The sequence below is a fragment of the Pongo pygmaeus genome, chromosome 23, assembly GCF_028885625.2.
Source record: "Pongo pygmaeus isolate AG05252 chromosome 23, NHGRI_mPonPyg2-v2.0_pri, whole genome shotgun sequence".
NCBI lineage: Eukaryota > Metazoa > Chordata > Mammalia > Primates > Hominidae > Pongo > Pongo pygmaeus.
In genome coordinates this window covers 34391072-34413588 of record NC_085931.1, presented here as the reverse complement: position 1 = coordinate 34413588, position 22517 = coordinate 34391072, and the positions used below count along the sequence as shown (strand labels likewise).

The following is a 22517-nucleotide window of genomic DNA, read 5'->3' as shown; positions in this document are numbered from 1 at the left end:
CTTAAAGGAAAACAACTGACAGTATTCGTTGCCAGTGATAAAATGTGGGCTTTGAAGTGAATGTTAGGATTTTGGAAAACTTGTAATTTACCATTGGTGAGTTTGGCAGCTTCCCATAAAGTGTCTTCTGATGAGATCATTGTGACTTAAAAAAATGTATAATGACAGAATTTAGAAAATCTGTGTAATTCAGTGAACCAATATTTTCCTTACAGCCAGCCTGTGATGTTAAACAAGGTTGACCAGTGGATTTTAATGGGCAGAATAGGAAAAGTTCACTTATATGGTTTCAGATTCCACATTGGAGCTAACTTTTAAGTTACTACTTGTTGCATTTTAGTGCAGTTATCAAAGAAGAACAGCTACAGTTATCTAAAAGGGCTATTAAAATCTTCCCTTTTCCACCTGCCTTATCTATGTAAGACTTGCTTTTTTTCATATCAAAATAGGTTGAATACAGAAGAAATGAGAGTTTAGCTGTTTACTCTTAAGCCAGACATTAAAGAGATGATTTAAAAATGCAAAGCCCTGTTACTCTCCTTACTAATTTTTTTTTGGTTTTGGAAAACATAGTTATTTTTCATAAAAATATATTAGCCCTGTATTTATTTTTATTTTTAGATGATTAAATATTGTTTTGTATTCTTAGTTTTAATGTAATGGAAGACAGCTATTATAAACAAAAGCTTTTTGGGGTCCTTACTCATTTTTAGGAGTAGAAAGGGGCTCCAAGATCAAAAAGTTTGATAATCACTGTTATAGATTCTTTATTAAAAGTTCTAATCAGCCGGGCACAGTGGCTCATGTGTGTAGTCCCAGCACTTTGGGAGGCCTAGGTGGGCGTTATCACTTGAGGTCAGGAGTTTGAGACCAGCCTGACCAACGTGGAGAAACCCAGTCTCTACTAAAAATACAAAATTAGCCGGGCGTGGTGGCACATGCCTGTAATCCCAGCTACTCGGAAGACTGAGGCAGGAGAATCACTTGAACCTGGGAGGCGGAGGTTGTGGTGAGCTGAGATGCGCCACTGCACTCCAGCCTGGACAACAAGAGCGAAACTCCATCTCAAAAAAAAAGAAAAGAAAGTTGTAATCATGACAGCTAAATGACCTTAAGAGCCTGTGGTACATCTTGAGGCAAAATACTGTCAGAAGGCCAAATGGCCACCAAAGACGGATTTTTCCTAAGGACTGGCTTAATTTTTATTCATGTACTTGATAGTTATATGACATGTACAAACTCTGCAATTGTAATCTCATTCCAGATGAAAGAATTCTGTGTTAGTCAGCATAGTGAATTTAGAATGTGCCAGAAATGAAATGGAATTGATTTTTTCAGATGACTCAGGATGCATCACACTGAGCTTCTAGGGGACTCATGTTACTAATATGGGTCTGGGCTTTTTTTTTCTTTGTAGAATTCTATTTGAAGTCTACACCACTTGCCTTGTTTTTATTTTTATTTTTTTAAAGAGTGTGGGCTAAGCATGATGTATTAGCTAGAGCCAGTATAAATTAATATTATACCAGTATAAATTAATATTATACAGTATCAGGTACTGGTGAACCTCCAGACTCCTGAGAAGGGCCTTCTCGGCAGCACAGGACCTGGAGAGTCTGAGCTCTGAGCCAGTCTACCTCCTATTTTACTGCTAATTGATTACTGATGTCCTTACCTTACACTTACTCAGATGAAAATGGAATTTGATGGTTGCTTAACTTACTTAGGATAACCTGATATAAAAATTTCAGCATCATTTCCTGGTATTTACCAAGCAAATGAGAACATTAGACCAGGTAATTTACTAAGCTCAACTGATACAATTTTTTTAAACTGATAGTTTTTTTTTTTTTTTTTTTGAGATGGAGTCTCGCTCTTTCACCCAGGCCGGACTGCAGTGGCACTATCTCGACTCACTGCAAGCTCTGCCTCATGGGTTCACACCATTCTCCTGCCTCAGCCTCCCGAGTAGCTGGGACTACAGGCGCCCGCCACCGCGCCCGGCTAATTTTTTGTATCTTTAGTAGAGACGGAGTTTCACCGTGTTAGCCAAGATGGTCTTGATCTCCTGACCTCGTGATCCTCCTGCCTCGGCCTCCCAAAGTGCTGTGATTACAGGTGTGAGCCACCGCGCCCGGCCATTAAACTGATAGTTTTTAGTGTCTTTCAGCTGGGCAGGGAAAATGTGTATGTTCTAGTACCTATGTAAAAATGCTCTGATTTCAATATTATTTTCAGGCAAGAAGAGGAGCGAGGCCGGGTATACAATTACATGAATGCCGTTGAGAGAGATTTGGCAGCCTTAAGGCAGGGAATGGGACTGAGTAGAAGGTCCTCGACTTCCTCAGAGCCAACTCCTACAGTAAAAACCCTCATCAAGTCCTTTGACAGTGCATCTCAAGGTAATTAATTTCTCCTTCATTGTGCCTACTGCATGCGGTTGTGTTTACTTACCTTATATTCTCTGGTCTGATTTGGTATTCTTTACTGTCTTACTCTTAGTCCCATTAACTTTCATATAGTATTAATGCACTAGACTTAACAGAAGGTGATATTTAATAGAAGGTTTGAGATCTCTTCAGCTTCAGAGGTGTTAGTCTTAGACAGAAGCCTTAATCCCAAGCAGAGATGTGTCTTCTCACCCTCGGTGGATCACACACATTCCTGTTACTTTAAGTAGGTTTTCTATGCCTAAGAACTTCCAGATGTATAACTTTAGCTCTTCCCTTCCTCTAAACTCCTCAGTTATGTCTATCCAGATGCCTACTTGACATGGACCCTCAGGTGTCTCCTGGACATCTGACATCCAAAAACCAAACTCTTGTCTGCCATCTTCAGCCTCCTCCCCATGCATCAATGGCAGCATCACTCTACCCAGTTACTTAAGCCAAAAGTCTGGGGATCTTCCTTAAATTCTTGTTCTTTCTTACCACTACATCTAGTCCATTACTAGCAAATTCTGTTGATACAGCCTACATCATGGATATCTTTGCTTTGTCTTCTCTCCATCTCTAGTGGCACAAGCTTTAGTTCAAGCCACCATCAACCAGTAATTTCAGTAACCTCCAAATTAATCTCCCTGTTTCATCCCGTGATAAAAGTATCTTTTCTTGTTTAAAATCCTTCAGTTGCTTATTATAGTTGAAACGAAATTCAGATTCCCAAATGCCTCCATGGTCTGACCCCTGCCTCCTCTTTGCCTCAGTTGAACCACTCTTCCCCCACTCACTGTAGTCCTACACGGCACTTCAGGTTCTGAATCAAGCCGGGCTTTTTTTCATACAAGCTCTAGAAGGCTTACTCTTCCCACTTTCAAATGACTGACTTTTTTTCATCTAACTTCCTCAGCTCTGGGAAAGGAAAAGCATTGTGGTTTTTTCAAACAGTTAATTGTAATATGTACTGAAGCTCAAATTTTTATCTAGAAATTCTTTAAACTTTATTAACAGGCTACTAGAATCTGTATTCTGTGATTATACACAAATGAGTTTTCATTGACTTTAAAAGCAGAGCAAAAGCCACATGTATACTCCTACACACTGTTGGTGTAGACATTCTGGAGGACTGTTAGGCAACAGCTTCCAGTTTAAAATGCCATATTCATAGACTCTGAAGTTGTTATACTTAGTACTGGCACAAGTATTATGCATAGAGATGGTATTATGTATAATACCATCTTTATAGGTATTATGTATAATACAAGATAGTATTATGTATAATACTATCTTTACAGACTCTGAAGTTGTTATACTTAGTACTGGCACAAGTATTATGTATAAAGATATTATTATGTATGAAAAACTCTGTATATGTGTATGTATACATATGTATACATATACAGAGTTTTCAGTATAGCATTGTTTGGAAAAATGGAACACCTAGAAATTGCTTAAACACCTACTAAAAGGATTAAGACAGTTATGACCAATTAATACAGTAAAATACTATGCATATTTTAATAAGGATGACATAGATCTCAAAGTACTGATGTTAAAACATGTCTGTGGTCCTTTATTCAAGTGTGCCACCTGAGCAGTGGCTCTGTGCGCTGCAATCCTTTATAGTAAGTTGCAGGCCAGTACATATATATATATGTGTGTATATATCTATATATACCTATATGTGTGTGTGTACATATATAGTGTGTGTGGTCCTGTTTTTTTAAGGTACTTAGATAACTAAATGTTTTTGCATTTAAAGTGCAAGAAAGATGTACCCAGAACTGTTGTTAGTGGCCACCTCTGGGTAATATGATGGGGTAAGATGAAAGGAGAACTTTAAAATATATATGCTTTGAGCTGACAAGTGCCTGTAGTTCCAACTACTTACGAGGACGAGGCGGTAACATGCTATCACCGCACCTGTTAATAGCCACTGTACTCTAGCCTGGACAACAGAGCAAGACTCTGTCTCTAAAGAATAAAATATATATATGCTTTGAAAATCAAATTGATAATGGAATGTCTACATTAAATTAAAATTATACACCTATTCAAAATGTTAGTAAAGCATGCTTTAATGCACAAAACTGCTTCATACTAATGTTTTTAAAAAGCCTCATGTTATTTTATAATAAAATATATGTAAATGACCCAGCAATTCTACTTCTAATTATATATTCAAAAGAACTGAAATAGACAATCAGACAAATACAGTCCCTGACTTAACGATGCTTTAACTTTTGATTTTTTGACTTTACAGTAGTGCCAGTGATACACATTCAGTACAGCATTCAGTAATTTAAATGAGTTATTCAACATAGCCATTTATTATAAAATAGGCTTCATGTTTGATTTTGCCTAACTGTAGGCTAATGTAATGTTTTGATCTTGTTTAAGGTAGGCAAGGTTAAGCTGGGATGTTTGGGAGGTTAGGTGTATTAAATGCATTTTTGACTGGCTTATGATGGGTTTATCAGGACGTAACTCCATCATAAATCGAGAAGCATCTGTGCTTGTACTTAAATGTTCGTAGCAGCTCTGCTCACAATAGCTAATAGATGGAAGCAACCCAAGTATCCATGCATTGGATGAATGGATAAACAAAATGTGGTATATTCATACAATGGAATATTATTCAGCCACAAGAAGGAATGAAGTAGTAACACATACTTTAACATGGATGAATCTTTACAACATTATGTTAATTGAAGGAAGCCAGATACAACAGGTCACATATTGTAAGATTCCATTTATATTAAATATTCACACTAGGTCAATCCATAGAGACAGAAAGCAGATTGCCAGATGCTGGCGGGACAGTGGATGGGAAGTGACTATTGGGATACTAGGTTTTCTTTTGGAATGATGAAATGTTTTGTAACTAGGTAGAGGTGATGGTTGCATAATATCGTGAATGCACTAAATGCCACTGAACTGCACATTTTTAAACGGTTAACTTTATGTTTTGTGAATTTTGTCTTAGTACGTAAGAATACATCTAAAGATATCAATTCTACAATTCTAAATATAAGTAAATATATTCGTGTTTATATTGGCTGCATTAAAAAAGTCCACAGTGATCTGCTTCATCTTTCCACACTGTGTGTTTGTATCCCATTTTTAATTTAATTCAGCATCAAATGAATAATCATTTTTGCAGTCTTTACCAGAATCTGTGCTATGCTCAACTGTCTGGAAATTAATAAATTCTAAAAACATAAACTACTTTTCAGCAGTTTATTATAGAGAGAGAGAGACTGATATGCCAACAAGTGATTCCACATCCCTGCATTAAATACAAATCAGAAAATATATGTGAAGTGATGGACTCTGCGGGAGGAATTGAGGAAAGACAAGCAGGAGTTCTTCATTCTTTTGTTTAATATGCAAATGTTGAACATCCTTTACCTGCCAGGCTTCTTACCTGATATAGTTATGTAAATACTCCTCTTGGGTTTTACTACTTGAATTTCATTGCTTTATGGAGCACTTTAACTACATAACATAATTAAATAACAAAAACGAAATGACTGCCATAACAAGGGTTAGAAATAAGCATGACTACTCTACGGATGCAAATAATTCACCTGATGGGAGGAAAAGCACCTGTGTGCTAAGACATGGCTACAGATGTTCAGCAGAGGCTAGACATCAGCCAAGACAGTGTCCAGCAGGGTTTGAGAGCATTGGGTAATCAGGCGAGTCCTTAAGTGGAGACCAGCTAAGCTTCCACTGTACAGTGACGTTATTTCCGTTTGTTGTTTTTGTAGTACCAAACCCTGCTGCAGCTGCAATTCCTCGAACACCCCTGAGCCCAAGTCCTATGAAAACCCCTCCTGCAGCAGCTGTGTCCCCTATGCAGGTGAGTGCCTGGAACCACAGGAGGCTCTTGGCCTCAGAATCTGAAAGTTGAGGCCTTTTCTTCACAGTCATATACACCTGTATTAGTTGGGTAAATGACTACCTCAGCAGGGATGTATCTAGAATTTGTTTCCTAAAATACTGTAAGTATCTTTAATAGAGATAAATTATATAAGTGTAAATTGTATTATTCTGATAGACTCTAATAATGATAGCAACAATTGAACACTTGCTATGTGTTCTACACTGTTCTGAATGCTTTATAATGTTAACTCATTTAATCCTTACAACTCTTGGGTATTAGGTACTGTTCTTATCTGTATTTTTCACATGTGGTTACTGAGGCCCAGAAAAGTTAAGTAACTTGCCGAGGTTCATGCAATTAAGTGGTAGAGTGGGGGTTCAGAGCTAGGCTGTCTGGATTCAGTGACTTTAGTCACTGCACTAAGACACAGAGGTGTCTCTTGAGTAGAATATGTGGTTGCCATGTCTCAGCCTTTACTGCATAGCAAATCACTTCAGAACTTAGTGGCTTGAAAGAACAGTTTTGTTAGTTTTCACATTTCTCTGAGTTGACTAGGCAATTCTTTGCTGGCTTTCCTGGGCTCATTCCTGCAGTTGAATTCATAGAGAAGGTGGGATAGGGCCTGGGCTCAGCAGGATTCCTGGGCCGCTTTCTTCATGTGATTTGTCTTCTCAGGCTCCTTCACAGCATGGTTATCTCCAGCTCCAAGAGACTGAAAATGGAAGTTAGCAAAGCTTCTGAAGACCTAAGCTTGGAACTTGGACAGTGACACTTCTGTCCTGCTATTTTAATCCAAGCAAGTCACAGGGCAGCTGCGATTCAGAGTGGAAGGGGTGCACAAGGCATGAATTCAGAGAAGCGTGATTCATGAGGGCTGTTTTGTAACCGGTCCGGCACAGGTCATTATTGATACATTAGAAACAAGTTTAAAAGTTGCTCCTCCATGCCATTGTGGAATGCAGTTGAGAAGCGGGGCAGAGAGCTATTCAGTAGTGCTCAAGAGGCCGCTCATTGTGCATTTTATTTAGCCGCTTTTGGACAGTATAGTTGAGGCGGAGTATTTCCACATAGGTGAGAGTAGCCAAAGGAAACATTGCCTAAACCTCATTATCCTGTGATAAAGGGTAGCCCTGGTTGCACCTCTTCCCTAAAATAATGGTGTTGGGGAGCATTTTCATTTCGAGTTGAGACATTTGTGCTGTGTTTACTAGTGTACTCCCTCTGCATTTATATTGTGAGTTCGTGGCTTTGCATTTGCATGTATATACAAGATGTTATGTCTTTTTTCCCCCCCCCGAAACGGGGTCTCACTGTCACCCAGATTGGAGTGTAGTTGCATGATCTCGGCTCACTGCACAACCTCTGCCTCCCAGGCCCAACCAGTCCTCCCACCTCAGCCTCCCAAGTAGCTGGGACCACAGGCGTGCACCACCATGCCCAGCTATTTTGTGTTTTTGGTAAAGACAGGGTTCTGCCACGTTGCCCAGGCTGGTCTTGAGCTCCTGAGCTCAGGTAATCCACCTGCCTGGTCCTCCCAAAGTGCTGGGATTACAGGCATGAACTACCACGCCTGACATTATGCTGTAATTTTAAAAAGAAGGGAAGGGAATACTGTTCCACCAATGTAATGACCTTTTTTTTTTTGAGACAGAGTCTCACTCTGTTGCCCAGGCTGGAATGAAGTGGCATGATTTCGGCTCACTGCAACCTCCACCTCCTGGGTTCAAGTGATTCTCATGCCTCAGCCTCCAAGTAGCCAGGATTACAGGTGTGCACCACCACACCCAGCTAATTTTTGTATTTTTAGTAGAGATGGTTTTAACCATGTTGGCCAAGCTGGTCTCAAATTCCTGACCTCAAGCAATCTGTCCTCTTCGGCCCTCCAAAGTGCTGGGATTACAGGCGTGAGCCACTGTGCACAGCTGATTTAATGCTTTTTTATGTGCTCCCTATTAATCAAACTTCATCTAAAATTCTGAAAATATAGATAAAAGCAAAATAAAGATGCCAAATGTAATAAACTTCAAATAAGATGAACTTTCTTTAAGTGGTGTTTATCAGTTGACGTTTAATGTACGAGGCATCACTTTGTAAATCTTTGTAAAGATAGGAGGTGAAAAATATTTCTACAAGTTGCAAAAAGCTAATACTTATAAGCTACATTCAGTAGCTTTTTAGTACATGATTAGTTAGTACAGTGCTTCTCAAACCTAATCGTATATAAAAATCATGTGGAGAGTTTTTAAACACGTGAAATTCCCAGACCTCATCCTGGTAAATCATAATCTCTGGGGACTGGGGCCTAAGATTGGGATTGTTCATTTTTCAAAACTCTCTGGGTAGGAATTCTACTCCTAGCTATGTGGGAGTAACAGGCTGGATTATTCTGCCATCACAAACAACTATTAATAGAAAGATGGACAAAATATAAGAAGCAATTATTTTCAGACATTGTATGTAACTGTGACCCCTAAACAAAAATTTTAAAATGAGGTAAGTCCTACTGTGGCCCACAGTCTTTTCCCGGAGGCAATTTCCAGGTGGTGGTGCAGGGAAGATGAACCTACATGGAGCAGGGAAGAGAAAACCAATTGGATCTGAGTAAACACAAATCAACATTCAAGGAGAAGGCGACTGCTCGAATTTGCAGGGCAGATACTGGGAGGAGGGAGCTGCATAGAGAAAGGAGCATAGAAATCTGCACAGGCATCCCTTTGAGTCTGCCTGAATACCAACCTGTACCTGCATTGGGTGAAACCCCACAAGGATAATTTTCCAGGAACAGCCCTGCAAGAATAATTTTCCAGGAACAATTTCCAGGAACAGGGAGCTATCAGGCAAACACTTCTGGTAGTTCACCTAGGGCAGGAAATCATTTGAGTTCCCACCAGCCGCTGTGGGACACCTCTTTGAATAGATGGCATTCATTATAGACTCCTAAAGGACCACACCTGAAAGTATCATAGAACTAAATACCCTCAGAGTAAATAGTATTCTAGATTTGCCGTAAAAGATCTTTAAAAATAAGATGCAGAAGGACCAAGGAGATCCTTAAGTAGCTATAGTAGGCAGCCTCTAAAATGTTCCCCAGCGATCCCCAATTGGTGGTAGTTGCTCCTTGTGTAATTTGCTCCTGTTGAGTGTTGGCTGCAGCTCGTGATTTGCTTCCAGTGAATATGGCAAAGCAAAAGAAGTGGTGGGATAAGGTTATCACTGCTAAAATAGTTACGAAAAGCTTTGCTTCTGCCTTGAATGCTCCTCTTGCTATCACTTAGAGCCACCTACTCCAGGGAATCCCAGTTCCCATGTTGTGAGCCAGCCCTGCAGAGAGGCCCACATTAGGAAGTGTGGGAACAGATCTTCTGAAGCTTGCCAGCAGCCATGTAGATGAGCTTGGAAGCAGATCTTCGATCCTCGAGATAACTGCAGCCCTGCTGACAACTTGATTGCCTCCTCGTGCTAGACCTTGAGCCAGAGGCACTCCGCTAAGCTTTCTGACCCACAGAAACTATGAGATCATAAATGGATTGTTTTAAGCCACTAAAGATTTGAAGTAATTTGTCATGCAGCATAGGTAACTAATACAGTAGCGTACTTATTTGCCAAAGTAATAATTTTTAAAGGAATACAGCAAAATATAAGACTCCATCATAATCTGGCATGCAATAAAAAATTACTAGACAATGAAGAAGCAGGAAAATGTCACCTATAACCAGGGGAAAAATCAGTCAATAGATGCAGACCTAGAATGGATAGAAATGATAGGATTAGCATGCATCGATGTAAATATGATCTCTGCTTAAGTATGTGAAGGGAAGCATGCACAGATGAAGAGAGAAGTGAAAGATATGAAAAAGAATAGAGGAGGCCAGGTGCGGTGGCTCATGCCTGTAATCCCAACACTTTGGGAGGCCAAGCCAGGTGGATCACCTGAGTTCAGGAGTTCAAGACCAGCCTGGCCACCATGGCGAAACCCCGTCTCTACTAAAACTACAAAAAAATTAGCCAGGCACAGTGGTGCGTGCCTGTAATCCCAGCTACTCAGGAGGCTGAGGCAGGAGAATCGCTTGAACCCAGGAGGCGGAGGTTGCAATGAGCTGAGATTGTGCCGTTGCACTCCAGCCTGGGCAACAGAGCAGGACTCCGTCTCAAAAAAAAAAAAAAAATGGAGGAAAAGATGAGTATGTTTGAGGACATAGCAGTAGAATCTGTCCATAATGAGTAACAGAGAGGTAAAAAGACTGGGGAAAAAAATGAACTGAACCCCTGACTTGTGGGATGAAATTAAGTGGTCCTACATACCTGAAATTGGAGCCCAAGAAAAAAAGGCGGGTCAGGGGGCAGAGTGGGAAGTGTGTCTGAAAAAACATTTGAAGAAATAGGCTGGGCGCAGTGGCTCATGCCTGTAATCCCAGCACTTTGGGAGGCCAATGTGGGCAGATCACCTGAGCTCAGGAGTTTGAAACCAGCCTGGGCAACATGGCGAAACCCCGTCTTTACTAAAATTACAAAAAATTAGGCAGGCATGGTGGTGTGTGCCTGTAGTCCCAGCTACTTGGGAGGCTGAGGCAGGAGAATCACTTTAACCCGGGAGGCAGAGGTTGCAGTGAGCTGAGATTGCACCACTGCACTCCAGCCTGGGTGACACAGGGAGACTCCATCTTTAAAAAAAATTTTTTTTTGAGGAAATAATAGCCAAAATCCATCCAAATTTGATGGAAATTATATACTCATAGATCCAAGAAAATCAGGAAGCTAAAGCAAGATAAGCATATATAAATATACAAACACCCTCATCCCCATGCCCATTAAGGCATTGGTGAAAAACAGTGATAAGAAACTCTTAAGGACAGGCAGGTGAGAATGATCACAGACTTCTAGTTAGAAACTGTACAAGTCAGAAGACAACAAAATGGTTGGGGTTTTTTTTTTTTTTTTTTTTTTTTTTGAGATGGAGTCTAGTTCTGTCGCCCAGGCTGGAATGCAGTGGCATGACCTTGGCTCACTGCAACCTCTGCCTCCTGGATTCAAGTGATTCTCCTGCCTCAGCCTCCTGAGTAGCTGGGACTACAGGCGCATGCCATGGCGCCCGCTAATTTTTGTATTTTTAGTAGAGATGGGGTTTCTCCATGTTGCCCAGGCTTGTCTCAAATTCCTGGACTCAGGTGATTCACCTTCCTTGGCCTCCCAAAGTGAGCCACTGTGCCCAGCCCAAAATGGCATCTTCAAATGTGAAAGAAAAACCCTGTCAACTTAGAATTCTGTGTATTTAAAAAAAAAAAAAAAGTAAAATTAAAATTTTTTAGGCAAATAAAAGCTGAGGGAATTCATTATCCACAGACAGTTGGGGGAAAGTGAATGAGGAGTATATGGGACTTTGCTGTGCTATCTTTACAACTTCCTGGGAATCCATAAGTGTTTCAGAATAAAAGTTTAAAATAAAAAGGCTTCCCACATAGAAAACTCCAGGCCCAGGTGGTTTTACTAGTTAATTGAATCAATCCTTTGTGGAAGAAATAATTCCAATTGTATACAGTCTTTCAGAAAACAGAAGAGTAGAAGGACTTTCCAGTTCATTTTAGGAAGCTGGCATTACCTGATAGCAAAACCAGACAAAGACATTGCAAAAAAAGAAAACGGCTAGCCAGTATTCCTCATGATTATAGATGGTTATAGATGCAATATAAAAGCACACATTAACAAAACTGAATCCAGCAATATGTAAAAACGATAATCCATCATTACCAAGTGTGATGTATCCCAGGGGTGCAAGGTTAAAATTTACCTCAACACAATAAAAGAGGAAAAAAAATTTAAAAAAAAAAACACTAATCTCAACATCTTTAGAAAACTATTTGACAAAATTTTACATCCATTCATAGTAAAACTCTTTAGCAAACTAGAAGTAGAAGGAGACCTGTGGGAACTCCACAGCTAGCATCATACTTAATCTGGAGACTGAATGCTTTCCCACCAGGATCAGGAGCAAGGTAAGGATACCCACTCTCACCACTTTTGTTCAGCATTTTCCTGGAGCTCTTACCCTGTGCAATTGCATAAGACCAAAAAAAAAAGAAAGAAAAGAAAGCATACAAGTTTGGAAAGGGTAAAGTAAAACTGTCATTATTTGCAGATAACATGATCATTTATGTAGAAAATCCTAAGGAGTCCACACAAAAGCTTTTTGAGTTGAGCAGTGTCAAGGTTTACACGAGGTCCTATACAAAAGTTATTTGTTTTTCTGTATATTAGCATGAATAATTGGAGATTGAAATACTTAGCAATAAATATAATGAAATGTATGCACAACCTGTGCAATGAAAACAATAAAATATTGCTGAGAAAAATTGAATAAATAGAAAGTGATGTCATTTATAGATTGGAATACTCAATATTGTTAATATCTTGTAGTAGTCTTTTAAATTGGTCTGTAGATTCAACACAATACCAATTAAAAGAGCAGTGCTCTTTGGGTAGAAATTGACATGGTAGTATTAAATTCATATGGAAATGCAAGATCCCTGAATATTCAAAACATTGTTGGGGTGCAGGTGGAGGACAAATTTGGAGGACTTGTACTACCTGATTTCAACATTAGATCAGTAGAACAGAGAGTTCAGAAGTAGGCCAGTTGATTTTCTACAAAGATACCAAAGTAATTCAATTGGTAAGGAATAGTTTTTTGAAGAAAAGATTCTGAAATGACTAGATAACTGTATAGAAAAAAAAAAAATAACCTCAGCCCATACCTTATGAAGTACACAAAAATTGAAATGGACTATCGACCTAAATGTGAAAGCTAAAACTACAGTTTTTACATGAGAACATGAGAGAAAATCTTCATGACCTTTAAGACTGCAGAGATTTATTAAGATGTAAAAAAGCATGAACTATAAAAGCAAGTTGATAAATTAGGCATCAAAACTTAAAACTTATCTGAAAGACATTAAGAAAATACAAAAGCAAGCTACACACTGGGGAGAATATATTCATAATACATTTACCTAACAAAGATTTACATTTCGTAAGAAGACAAACAACCCAATAAATAAGGGGCTAAGATTTGAGAAGATCCTTCCAGGAGAAGAATACAAATGGCCAATGGCACATGAAAAGATGATCAACATCATTAGTCATCAGGAAAATGGAAATTAAATCCACAATGAGATGCTATTCTATATTCTTCCAAATGGCCAAAATCTAAAAGTCTGACGATCTGAAGTGTGGTAGGGATGTGGAAAAGCTGGACCTTGTCCACATTTCTGATGGGAATATGAAATAAATAGAAGTTAGCCAGATAAAAAGGGCTGGGCAAAAGCTATGGGAATGAAGCACAAGAAAAACATAGACAAGCAACGTGGTCTGCATGATAGTAAATAAGTAGGTTGGTGGTGTTTGAGCATCATGTAGAGGTAGCAGGAGAGCTGAGGGGTTTTAAGTGTTCATGGTGGATTCTTTTTTTTTTTTTTTTTTTTTTGAGATGGAGTCTCGCACTGTCGCCCGGGCTGGAGTGCAGTGGCGCGATCTCCCGTCACTGCAACCTCTGCCTCCCGGCTTCAAGCAATTCTCCTGCCTCAGCCTCCCAAGTAGCTGGGATTACAGGTGCCCACCACCACGCCCAGCTAATTTTTTGTATTTTTAGTTGAGACAGGGTTCCACTATATTGGCCAGGCTGGTCTCAAACTCCTGACCTCGTGATCCGCCCACCTCGGCCTCCCAAAGTGCTGGGATTACAGGCATGAGCCACTGCGCCTGGCCGTGGTGGATTCTTCTGGCTGCTTGCTTATGCAGAAGTCTGGAGATGAGGATGCCAGTGACAAGCCATTGCTGTAGTGCTGCACTGAGATGACAGGCCGTACTGGGCAGTTGTTGCAGTAGCAGTAGCAAGCGGGTGGCAGAATTAAGATCTATTTGAACCAGGACTTGAATGGTCAGTACAATTACAAAAGGAGCACATCTGCATTTCATTTTGGAACATGTTTTTATATTTACTGAATTGGTTTGTGATACTTTAAAGATTCTCTTCCAACAAAATAATGAAACCACATTCAGAATACCAGTGGTTGCCAGAGGTCAGTGATAGGGGGTTAGGGACAGGAAGAGGGGTGTGACTGTAAAAGAGCCCCAGGAAGGATCCTTATGGTGATGGAAATGTTCTTTATCTTGACTGTATCAATAATATATAAATAACTATATAAGATATGACTATATCAATATTTGGCAAATGTCAAAATCCTGCTGGTGGTATTTTACTATAGGTTTGTAAGATATTACCGTTGGGGGAAACTGAGTAAAGAGTACATAGGATCTCTCTATATTCTTACAACTGCATATGAGTCTATAATTACCCCATAATAAAAAGTCTGATTTTTTAAAAAAAGTATATTGATCACAGTCCATGCCTGTAAGGTGTGTTACAACCTTACCATAGCAGTATGGAAAGAATTAATACAGATTTATAACTAAATATCTACTCTCTGCGGCATTTACTTTGTGAGTCCCAATAGTCAATTTAACTTTGATATTGTTTATCTTATGATTTCAGAGACATTCCATAAGTGGACCAATCTCAACATCCAAACCCCTGACAGCCCTGTCAGATAAGAGACCAAACTATGGGGAAATCCCTGTTCAAGGTATGTGTAATATGCCATAGTATTTCACCTTTTTTTCAATTTTTGAATTGTTCTGGCTTCTTTGGCAAACTAAATATTTTCTTTGCTCTTGATACTATTTCAATCAATCTGGTATACCTTTGTATCAGAAGTTCACTAGTAAATATATCTAAATTACAAGTGGGGAAAGTAGTTGTTAATGAATGCATCTTTCCTGACAGCTGTCATAATGGGTAATAGACAGTGTACACCATTGCTAGGCACTGTTTTCACAGTTCCTCATGGCATATGTATTATTGTCATCCTCATTTTACAGATACCAAAAATGAGGCTTAAAGAAGTTAACTAATTCAATTCAGGTTAACACAGTTAGTTACTAAGCAGTAGCCCAGGGCAGTCTGACTTCAGAGCCCATTCCTTAAATCTCTGGGCTGAGTTTTGTTACCCTGAGAGAGCTGAGACTCTGGAAGATGAGGGTCAGCAACTCTTTGGAGCCCTTGGGAGGAACTTGCTGTTTTCATACAGCCATTTTTTTTTTTTTTTAAGCTGGAGTATCACTCTGTCTCCCAGGCTGGAGTGTAGTGGCACAATCTTGGCTCACTGCAACCTCTGCCTCCCGGGTTCAAGCGATTCTCCCACCTCAGCCTCCCGAGTAGCTGGGACTACAGGTGCACACCACCACGCTCAAATAATTTTTGTATTTTTAGTAGAGACAGGGTTTCACCATGTTGGCCATACTGGTCTCAAACTCCTGACCTCAGGTGATCTGCCCACCTCAACCTCCCTAAGTGATTATAGGTGCAAGCTACCGCACCTGGCCTTCCACGTAGTTTTTTTATGGTAGGGCTGGCACCAGAACCCAAGTATCCCACCTTTCGAGGTTGAGGCTCCTTCTCTTACCCCACACTGCCTCTTCGTGTGAGGTACTGAAGTGCATTGGAAAGATGAACTGCAGCATTGGGGTGTGGTGCTGGGAAAAGCAGTGCTTCATTTGGGGTGGGTGTGGGAATGTTCCCAAGTGTCCCCTCAGGGCCTGAGGGCTCCTCTTAGCTGATGCAGGCCAGTTACTTCCATGCGTCAGGAATTCTTGGTTGTGCAAGTTAGGCTGTGTATGTTAGACTAGAAGGTTTCAACAGGTTTTGGGTCAGAGTAAGCAGACTTGTGAAAAGTATTCAATTAAAGAACCCAAAGGACTGGCTATGTGGGCTCCATGTAGTACCAGTGCCTGAAGGGTTCAATTTGGTGGTTGAACTGGCCCTATACCTGTCAGTCTTCAGTGTTCTGATTAGCTGGTTGTGTGCACATTTAGAGGCAATGGAGCACAAGATGGTGCTGCTGCTACCTTCCTGGCACAAAGACTTGCCTTCTGCCCTGCTTCTTGGCTTCTGGTTCATTTGTCAGTCATGACCTAAGCTCTTTTCTCCCCTCAGAAGGTTTTGCTAAGGGAACAAATAGTGGAAGGTTTAAAGTTTTCTTCACCCAAATACTCTGCATCTCTCCTTCCTCTCTTTACATCCCGCCTCCCAGATGAACCCACAAAGGATTTGCATATGTGTGCAGCGCAGAGATCTTGGCCTCGCCATGGCCTGGCTGTTAACTGCAACCTTTTTGGTGCTGTCTCCTCATCTGTAAATTGATAGTGAACACCTAGCTCACTGGGTTCCTGGGCTCTTAACACCTGCAGCTGCTGAAGTTGTCAAGGACTGCTGTGTCCCCAGCCCAGCCAGTTCAGTCCTAATCTGATGTGACCCGTCAGCAGCATTTGGCACTGTTGAGCACTCTGTCTTCTAGGACATTCTTTTTGGTTTCCCTAATACCACACTCCTGTGCCTTCTCTCTGTCAGGCTGCTTCTTCTCCCTCTCCTGTATGGCTTTTCTCCTTTTTTTTTTCTTTGTTTTTTTGAGACAGAGTCTCACTTTGTCGCCCAGGCTGTAGTGCAGTGGTACGATATCAACTTACTGCAACTTCCGCCTCCTGGGTTTAAGTGATTCTCCTGCCTCAGCCTCCCGAGTAGCTGGGATTACAGGTGTGGAGCACCCCACCCGGCTAATTTTTGTATTAGTAGAGACGGGGTTTTGCCATGTTGGCCAGGCTGGTCTTGAACTCCTGACCTCAGGGTGATCTGCCAGCCTCGGCCTCCCAAAGTGCTGGGATTACAGGCGTGAGCCACTGCACCCGGCCTGGCTTTTGTCTTCTTCCTGACCCGTACGTGGAGGTGTGGCCCAGAGCTCAACACAGGGCCTTTGTTCGTTGTCCTCAGTTTCTTTGTTATTGTATCCTGTCTCATGACTTTAAATACTATTTTTGTGCTGAGGACTGTCAGTTTGCATCTCTCGCCTGTTCTTCTCTGGAGTCTAGGTTCATGTATCCAGTTGCCTACTTGACATCTCCCATTTTGATATTGAATATTCTCAGACAATGTCTCCAGGACAAGATTTCCCCCACTTTCCAAACTTGTTCTACATGTAATCTGCCTTCTCCATCTCCATTCATGGCAGTTTCATCCTTAGAAACCTTGTAGTCATCCTTAACTCCCTTCTTCATCTTAGACTTGTTCAGTTGTTTAGGAAATCCCATTGACTCTACTTTCAAAATATGTCCAGAATAAGAGCATTGCTCTTTTCTCTACTGTCACCTCCCTGGTATAAGCTACCATCATCTCTCAGCTGGGTTCTGGCAAAAGATTCCTAATCACCCTCACTGTCTGTTCTTGACACTGTAGCTTGAAAAACAGAAATTGAAACCTACTGCTCTAGTCAAACCCTCTACATCTCCCCATTTCTTTTAGAGGAGGAGCCAGAGTTCTCTCAGGGGCCTCCAGACCCTCGCAGCCTGGCCTCAGTGTCCTCTCTAGCCTCTTCACTTTCTTGCTCACCCTGCCTCACCACATGGGCTTCCCTACTGTCCCTGAGTACTTGTGCATGCTCCTGACTTAGACACCTTGCACTGGCGCTTTCTCTGCTGGAACCCTCTGCCTGGAATACTCTGCTGGATCGAACCTCCTTAGCAAGGCTTTAAGTACCATATTTAAAGATGGAAACCACTCTTTCGCCCACACACCCCTTTCTCTGCTTGCTCTCCTTATCACTGGTCCCCTTCTAAAGTCCCATATAGTTTGTCTATAATTTTTATTTTTTTCTCTTATTTCCCTAAATTGTAAGGCCCATAAGGCAAGATTGGTGTCTGTTTTGTTTACTGAGGCATCCTCAGCACCTGTAGAAGTACTGGACTCTTCATAAAAAATTGCGAGATGAGTGAAAGAAAGAAGTTAAAGCTTGTAAAGTGCTTAGCGCCAATTCTATCCCATAGTGAATCTTTGCTGTTCAATTTTATTACTATATGTGTGAACTTTTTCTGAGTAGCACAAGTGGCTGAGAATGATAGCTCTCATTGGCCCACAAGTCAAAGATTTTAGACGCCTGAGTTGCCTGCAGGATTTTGCTTAGCTGCCAGCAAATAACTAAAGCATCTACACAAGTTGTGTCCTAGGCATCTTTAAAAAGCTCTATGTGTTGAAAGCAGAGATGGAAACCAGGAATTCAGGAACGTTTCCACTCTGCTGCTTGGTAGATGTGCCCTAGTTCTGTCAGTAGTCACCCTTTTGACCTTCTTCAGTCTGTGTTAAGTGTGGTCAGAGCCAGTGCAAGTCTGCAGCAGCCTCTGAGGGTAAGTATAACCCTGTGCCAGTACCCTAAAGCTGTGAGTCCAGCCTGGGTACGGTGGTGTGGCTGCAACCCTAAGAAAGCCCAGGAGGAGAGACCCCTATCTGAGGGCACTGAGGTGATCCTGGGGCATCAGAGGACAGTGATGCTCTGTGTTCCACTTGGCCTCTGAGGAGAGTGGAGTGCTGCACTGAGAAATGGCTCAGGGTCTTCCCATACCTCCTGAGCTCAGCTGAAGCCAACCCTCAAGGCCTTCTCCACTCTCCACTGCTGCTTTCCAGGCTTATCTTGATGGGGTCAGAGCAGGGCGAGGTTTACCAGGGGAAACCAGCACCAGTATTGTGTCTCAAGCTTACCTGAGTCACTTGTTAAAATATAGAATCTTGGGCCTCCCCTCAGATCTAGTGATGTAGACTCGGTAGCTTGGATATGCCATTTTCACAAGCACCCCAAGTGACTCTTAGGAATAAGTGAATTTGGAATATTATTGGGCAAAGACTACTGTTTAATTATTTCTGTTACCTTGGCTTTTGTGGGTGGAGAATGGGTGTGGAAGGTCTGTAGGCCAAGGTTATTGAAAATACAGATTAAATGCATTAAGATTCTATTCCTGGCTCTTACTTTATCATCTGGTGATGCATCAAATGGTAGTGCCAGTGGCATGGGGGTACATGCTGTCAGTCTACGTAAAAGCTGGTCTCATTCTCCACTTCAGTCTGTTGTCATGCCTTAGTGGAGCCTGGTTGAGACATTGCAAATACAGGAGAAAGGAGACACACTTAGATGAATCTATATCATAGTAGTTGATACTGTGATCTTTTATCTTAAACAGTCATTCAAGAAAAGAACCACTCAGAAAGCTAAGAACAACCAAATGATTTGTGGCCATAAAAAGCCACTGTGGTTTTCCAAATTGTGATGAGAGTAGGATTTCTGAGCTCTGTCTTGAACTGCTTTTCTTCCTTGGTTGTCTTATTTACTTAGGGATGAATTTAAAAATGCAGTGTGTAATTTTCGTTTTAAAAATTTCAGTGTCTTTATTACTGAAGTTTAAAAAGATGCTGTCTCTTGGAGAATGGCGTGAACCTGGGAGGCGGAGCTTGCGGTGAGCTGAGATTGCGCCACTGCACTCCAGCCTGGAGAATAGAGCGAGACTCTGTCTCAAAAAAAAAAAAGATGCTGCCTCTTGCTCTACAATAGTTTTTTTTAAAATCTGTTATCCTTTAGCATCATGCACTTGCAGGAAAATGTTTCATACCAGAGAAATCTTACTATAAATGCACTTAATCAAATGCTCTTTTGTTGGTATTACCAGCAGTTGAATTAAATGGCTAGGGTCATGACTGGTGCCACCTTAGTGAATCTTTGTAGATAGTATATGAATTAGCATTTGTACCCTAAGCTGAAAAGCAGAGATTCTGCTGCCAAGTACATGGATACAGGTAGTTGAAAAGTGCACAGTGACCAGATGAGCTCCAGAATGTTAAGCATAAACCTCAGCTGGCTGGTGTAAATGGTTGAGAAGCCTGGGATTGCCCAGTGTCAGTGTGACCCTATCACCGTGTCTCTCAGCTCAGGCATATAGATATCTTAAGAAGTTGGTTAGTCCAAGTGTAGTTGTGTTCTGTAAGGAAATTCATACCATTATTACCTGTCTAAATTGTGTTACTTGAGGCTAGAGATTTTTATAAACTGAGTATTTTGAAAAAAAAAAAGATTTATGTTAAGGGTACATACCATAAATTTGTATGAAGTTAGGAGGTTTTACTGGAAAGCCAAACCTTCTGTTTAAAAAGTTTCACAGAATTTTCTTTTTTACTCTAAATCAGATTCTGCCTCAGCTTTAGATCTAGCCTTAGGCCGTGAAAGTCCCGGGATAAAATGAGATAGAAATCCTACCCTCCTGCACTTTACAGTCTAATTGGATATTTAGTCACTCCCCCTTCTTCTTCCTCTTCCCTGTGGTTCTTGATAAAAATCAGAACTTATTTTTATCAATCTCAGCTCTTATTTTCTCCCCAAAATATTATGATGAAAATTTTCAGACATACAGAAAAGTTGCAAGAAGTTGTGCCGTGAATTATCCACTTACTCACAGCCTAGATTCTGTGGCATTCTTTTATATTGCTTTATCACAAAGTAAGTTATAATCACTACCCTTCAGCATGCATATCAGTATTTATGGTGTTCTGTCTCTCTGTGTGTTTCCTTTTGAAATAAGTTTAGACTTAACAAAAATATTAGAGTTCCCTTCCCCCAGCTTCCCTTATAGGAACATCCTACATAACTGTAGAACAGTTATAAAAAGTAAGGAATTAATATCAGTAAAATATTATTAACTAACCTACAGAATTTATTTGAATTTTACCAGTTTTTCCACTAATGTCCTTTTTTAATTCTAGAATCAAATCGAGGCTCCTACTTTCCATTTAGTTGTCTTATCTCATTAGTCCCCAACAGTCTGCAGCTGCTTCTCACTCTTTACCTGTCTCACATGACCTCAACACTTTTGAAGAATATTTGTCAGTTATTTTGCAGAATGTCTCTCAGCATGGGCTTGTCTGATATTTTCTTCTGATTTAAGTTGAGTTTATGGAGTTTTTTTCATTTTTTGTTTGTTTGTTTTGTTTTTTGAGTTTTTTGAGATAAGGTCTCACTCTGCAACCTCCACCTCCTGGGTTCAACTCTCATGCTTTAGCCTCCCGAGTAGCTGGGATTACAGGCGCATACCACCACACTCAGCTAATTTTTTTGTATTTTTTGGTAGAGATGGAGTTTCACCATATTGGCCAGGCTGGTCTTGAACTCCTGACCTCAAGTGATCTGCCCACCTCGGCCTTCCACAGTGCTAGCATTACAGGCATGAGCCACCATGCCTAGCCTGAGTTTATGTTTTAATGGAAGGGATACTGCAGAGGTGATGTGTCCTTTTCAAGTTATTTTATCAGGGGTACATGAGATTGATGTGTCTTGTTACTTCTGATGTTAAATTAACTTTGTTCACTTGGTTAGATGATTGGCTGCTAGGAATTAGTAAATATCTTTGTGTTAGTCCATTCTTGGATTGCTATAAAGAAATACATTAGGCTGGGTAATTTATAAAGAAGAGAGGTTTAATTGGCTTACAGTTATGCAGGCTGTATAGGAGGCATGGTGCCAGCATCTGCTCAGCTTCTGGTGAGGCCTCAGGAAGCTTACAGTCATGGTGGAAGGCAAATCAATAGCAGGCATGTCACATGAAGAAAGAGGGAGCATGAGAGAGAGGAGAGAGGTGCCACACACTTTTAAACAACCAGATCTCACAAGGACAGCATCAAGCCATTCATGAGGGATCTGCTCCTGTGACCCAGGTACCTCCTACCAGGCCCACCTCCAACACTGGGGCTTACATTTGAGCATGAGATTTGGAGGGGACAGACAGCTAGACTATATCAGTTTTGTTCCTTCTTAAACTTTCTCTCACTGATTTCAGCATTTATTTATGCATTTTGCCCACAACAGTTATTACCGTGGTGTTTCAGTGGTGGTTTTCTATTTCCTCATTCCATCTGTAAGGAATTATTTATATGTATTATTCTGTTGACATCATTCATTTATATTAGTATAGACTCATGGATTACTTATTCTTTGGATTATAATCTACTACTATTTTTATTTGTTTTGTTGTCAGGTTATTCCATCAGTGGCTATTGAGAGATCTTTCACACTGACTCCTTGCTCTTTCAGTGCACCTTCCCTCCACCCCTGAAGTACTTTCTGGCACCACAAGATGCTCCAGCCTCATCTTGGTTTTTTTTCCTGCACCAGCCCTGGAGTCAACCATTTCTCTAAGGAGTTCTGGTTACTTTTTTTTTTTTTTTTTTTTGAGACAGAGTCTCACCCTGTTGCTGGAGTGCAATGGTGTGATCTAGG

At 40.7% G+C, this 22517-nt stretch overlaps 1 protein-coding gene across 6 annotated transcripts in view; it reads left to right on the top strand.

Moving 5' to 3' along the window:
• The window catches only part of SPECC1L (sperm antigen with calponin homology and coiled-coil domains 1 like), a 148148-nt gene that overhangs the window by 61506 nt on the left and 64125 nt on the right, over positions 1-22517 (top strand). For all 6 annotated transcript variants that reach the window (XM_054469313.2, XM_054469318.2, XM_054469312.2 and 3 more), the window contains 3 exons: positions 2239-2402; positions 6212-6303; positions 14873-14963. In XM_054469313.2, coding sequence (XP_054325288.1) covers positions 2239-2402; positions 6212-6303; positions 14873-14963 — 347 coding nt within the window. The remainder of the gene's footprint in view (positions 1-2238; positions 2403-6211; positions 6304-14872; positions 14964-22517) is intronic.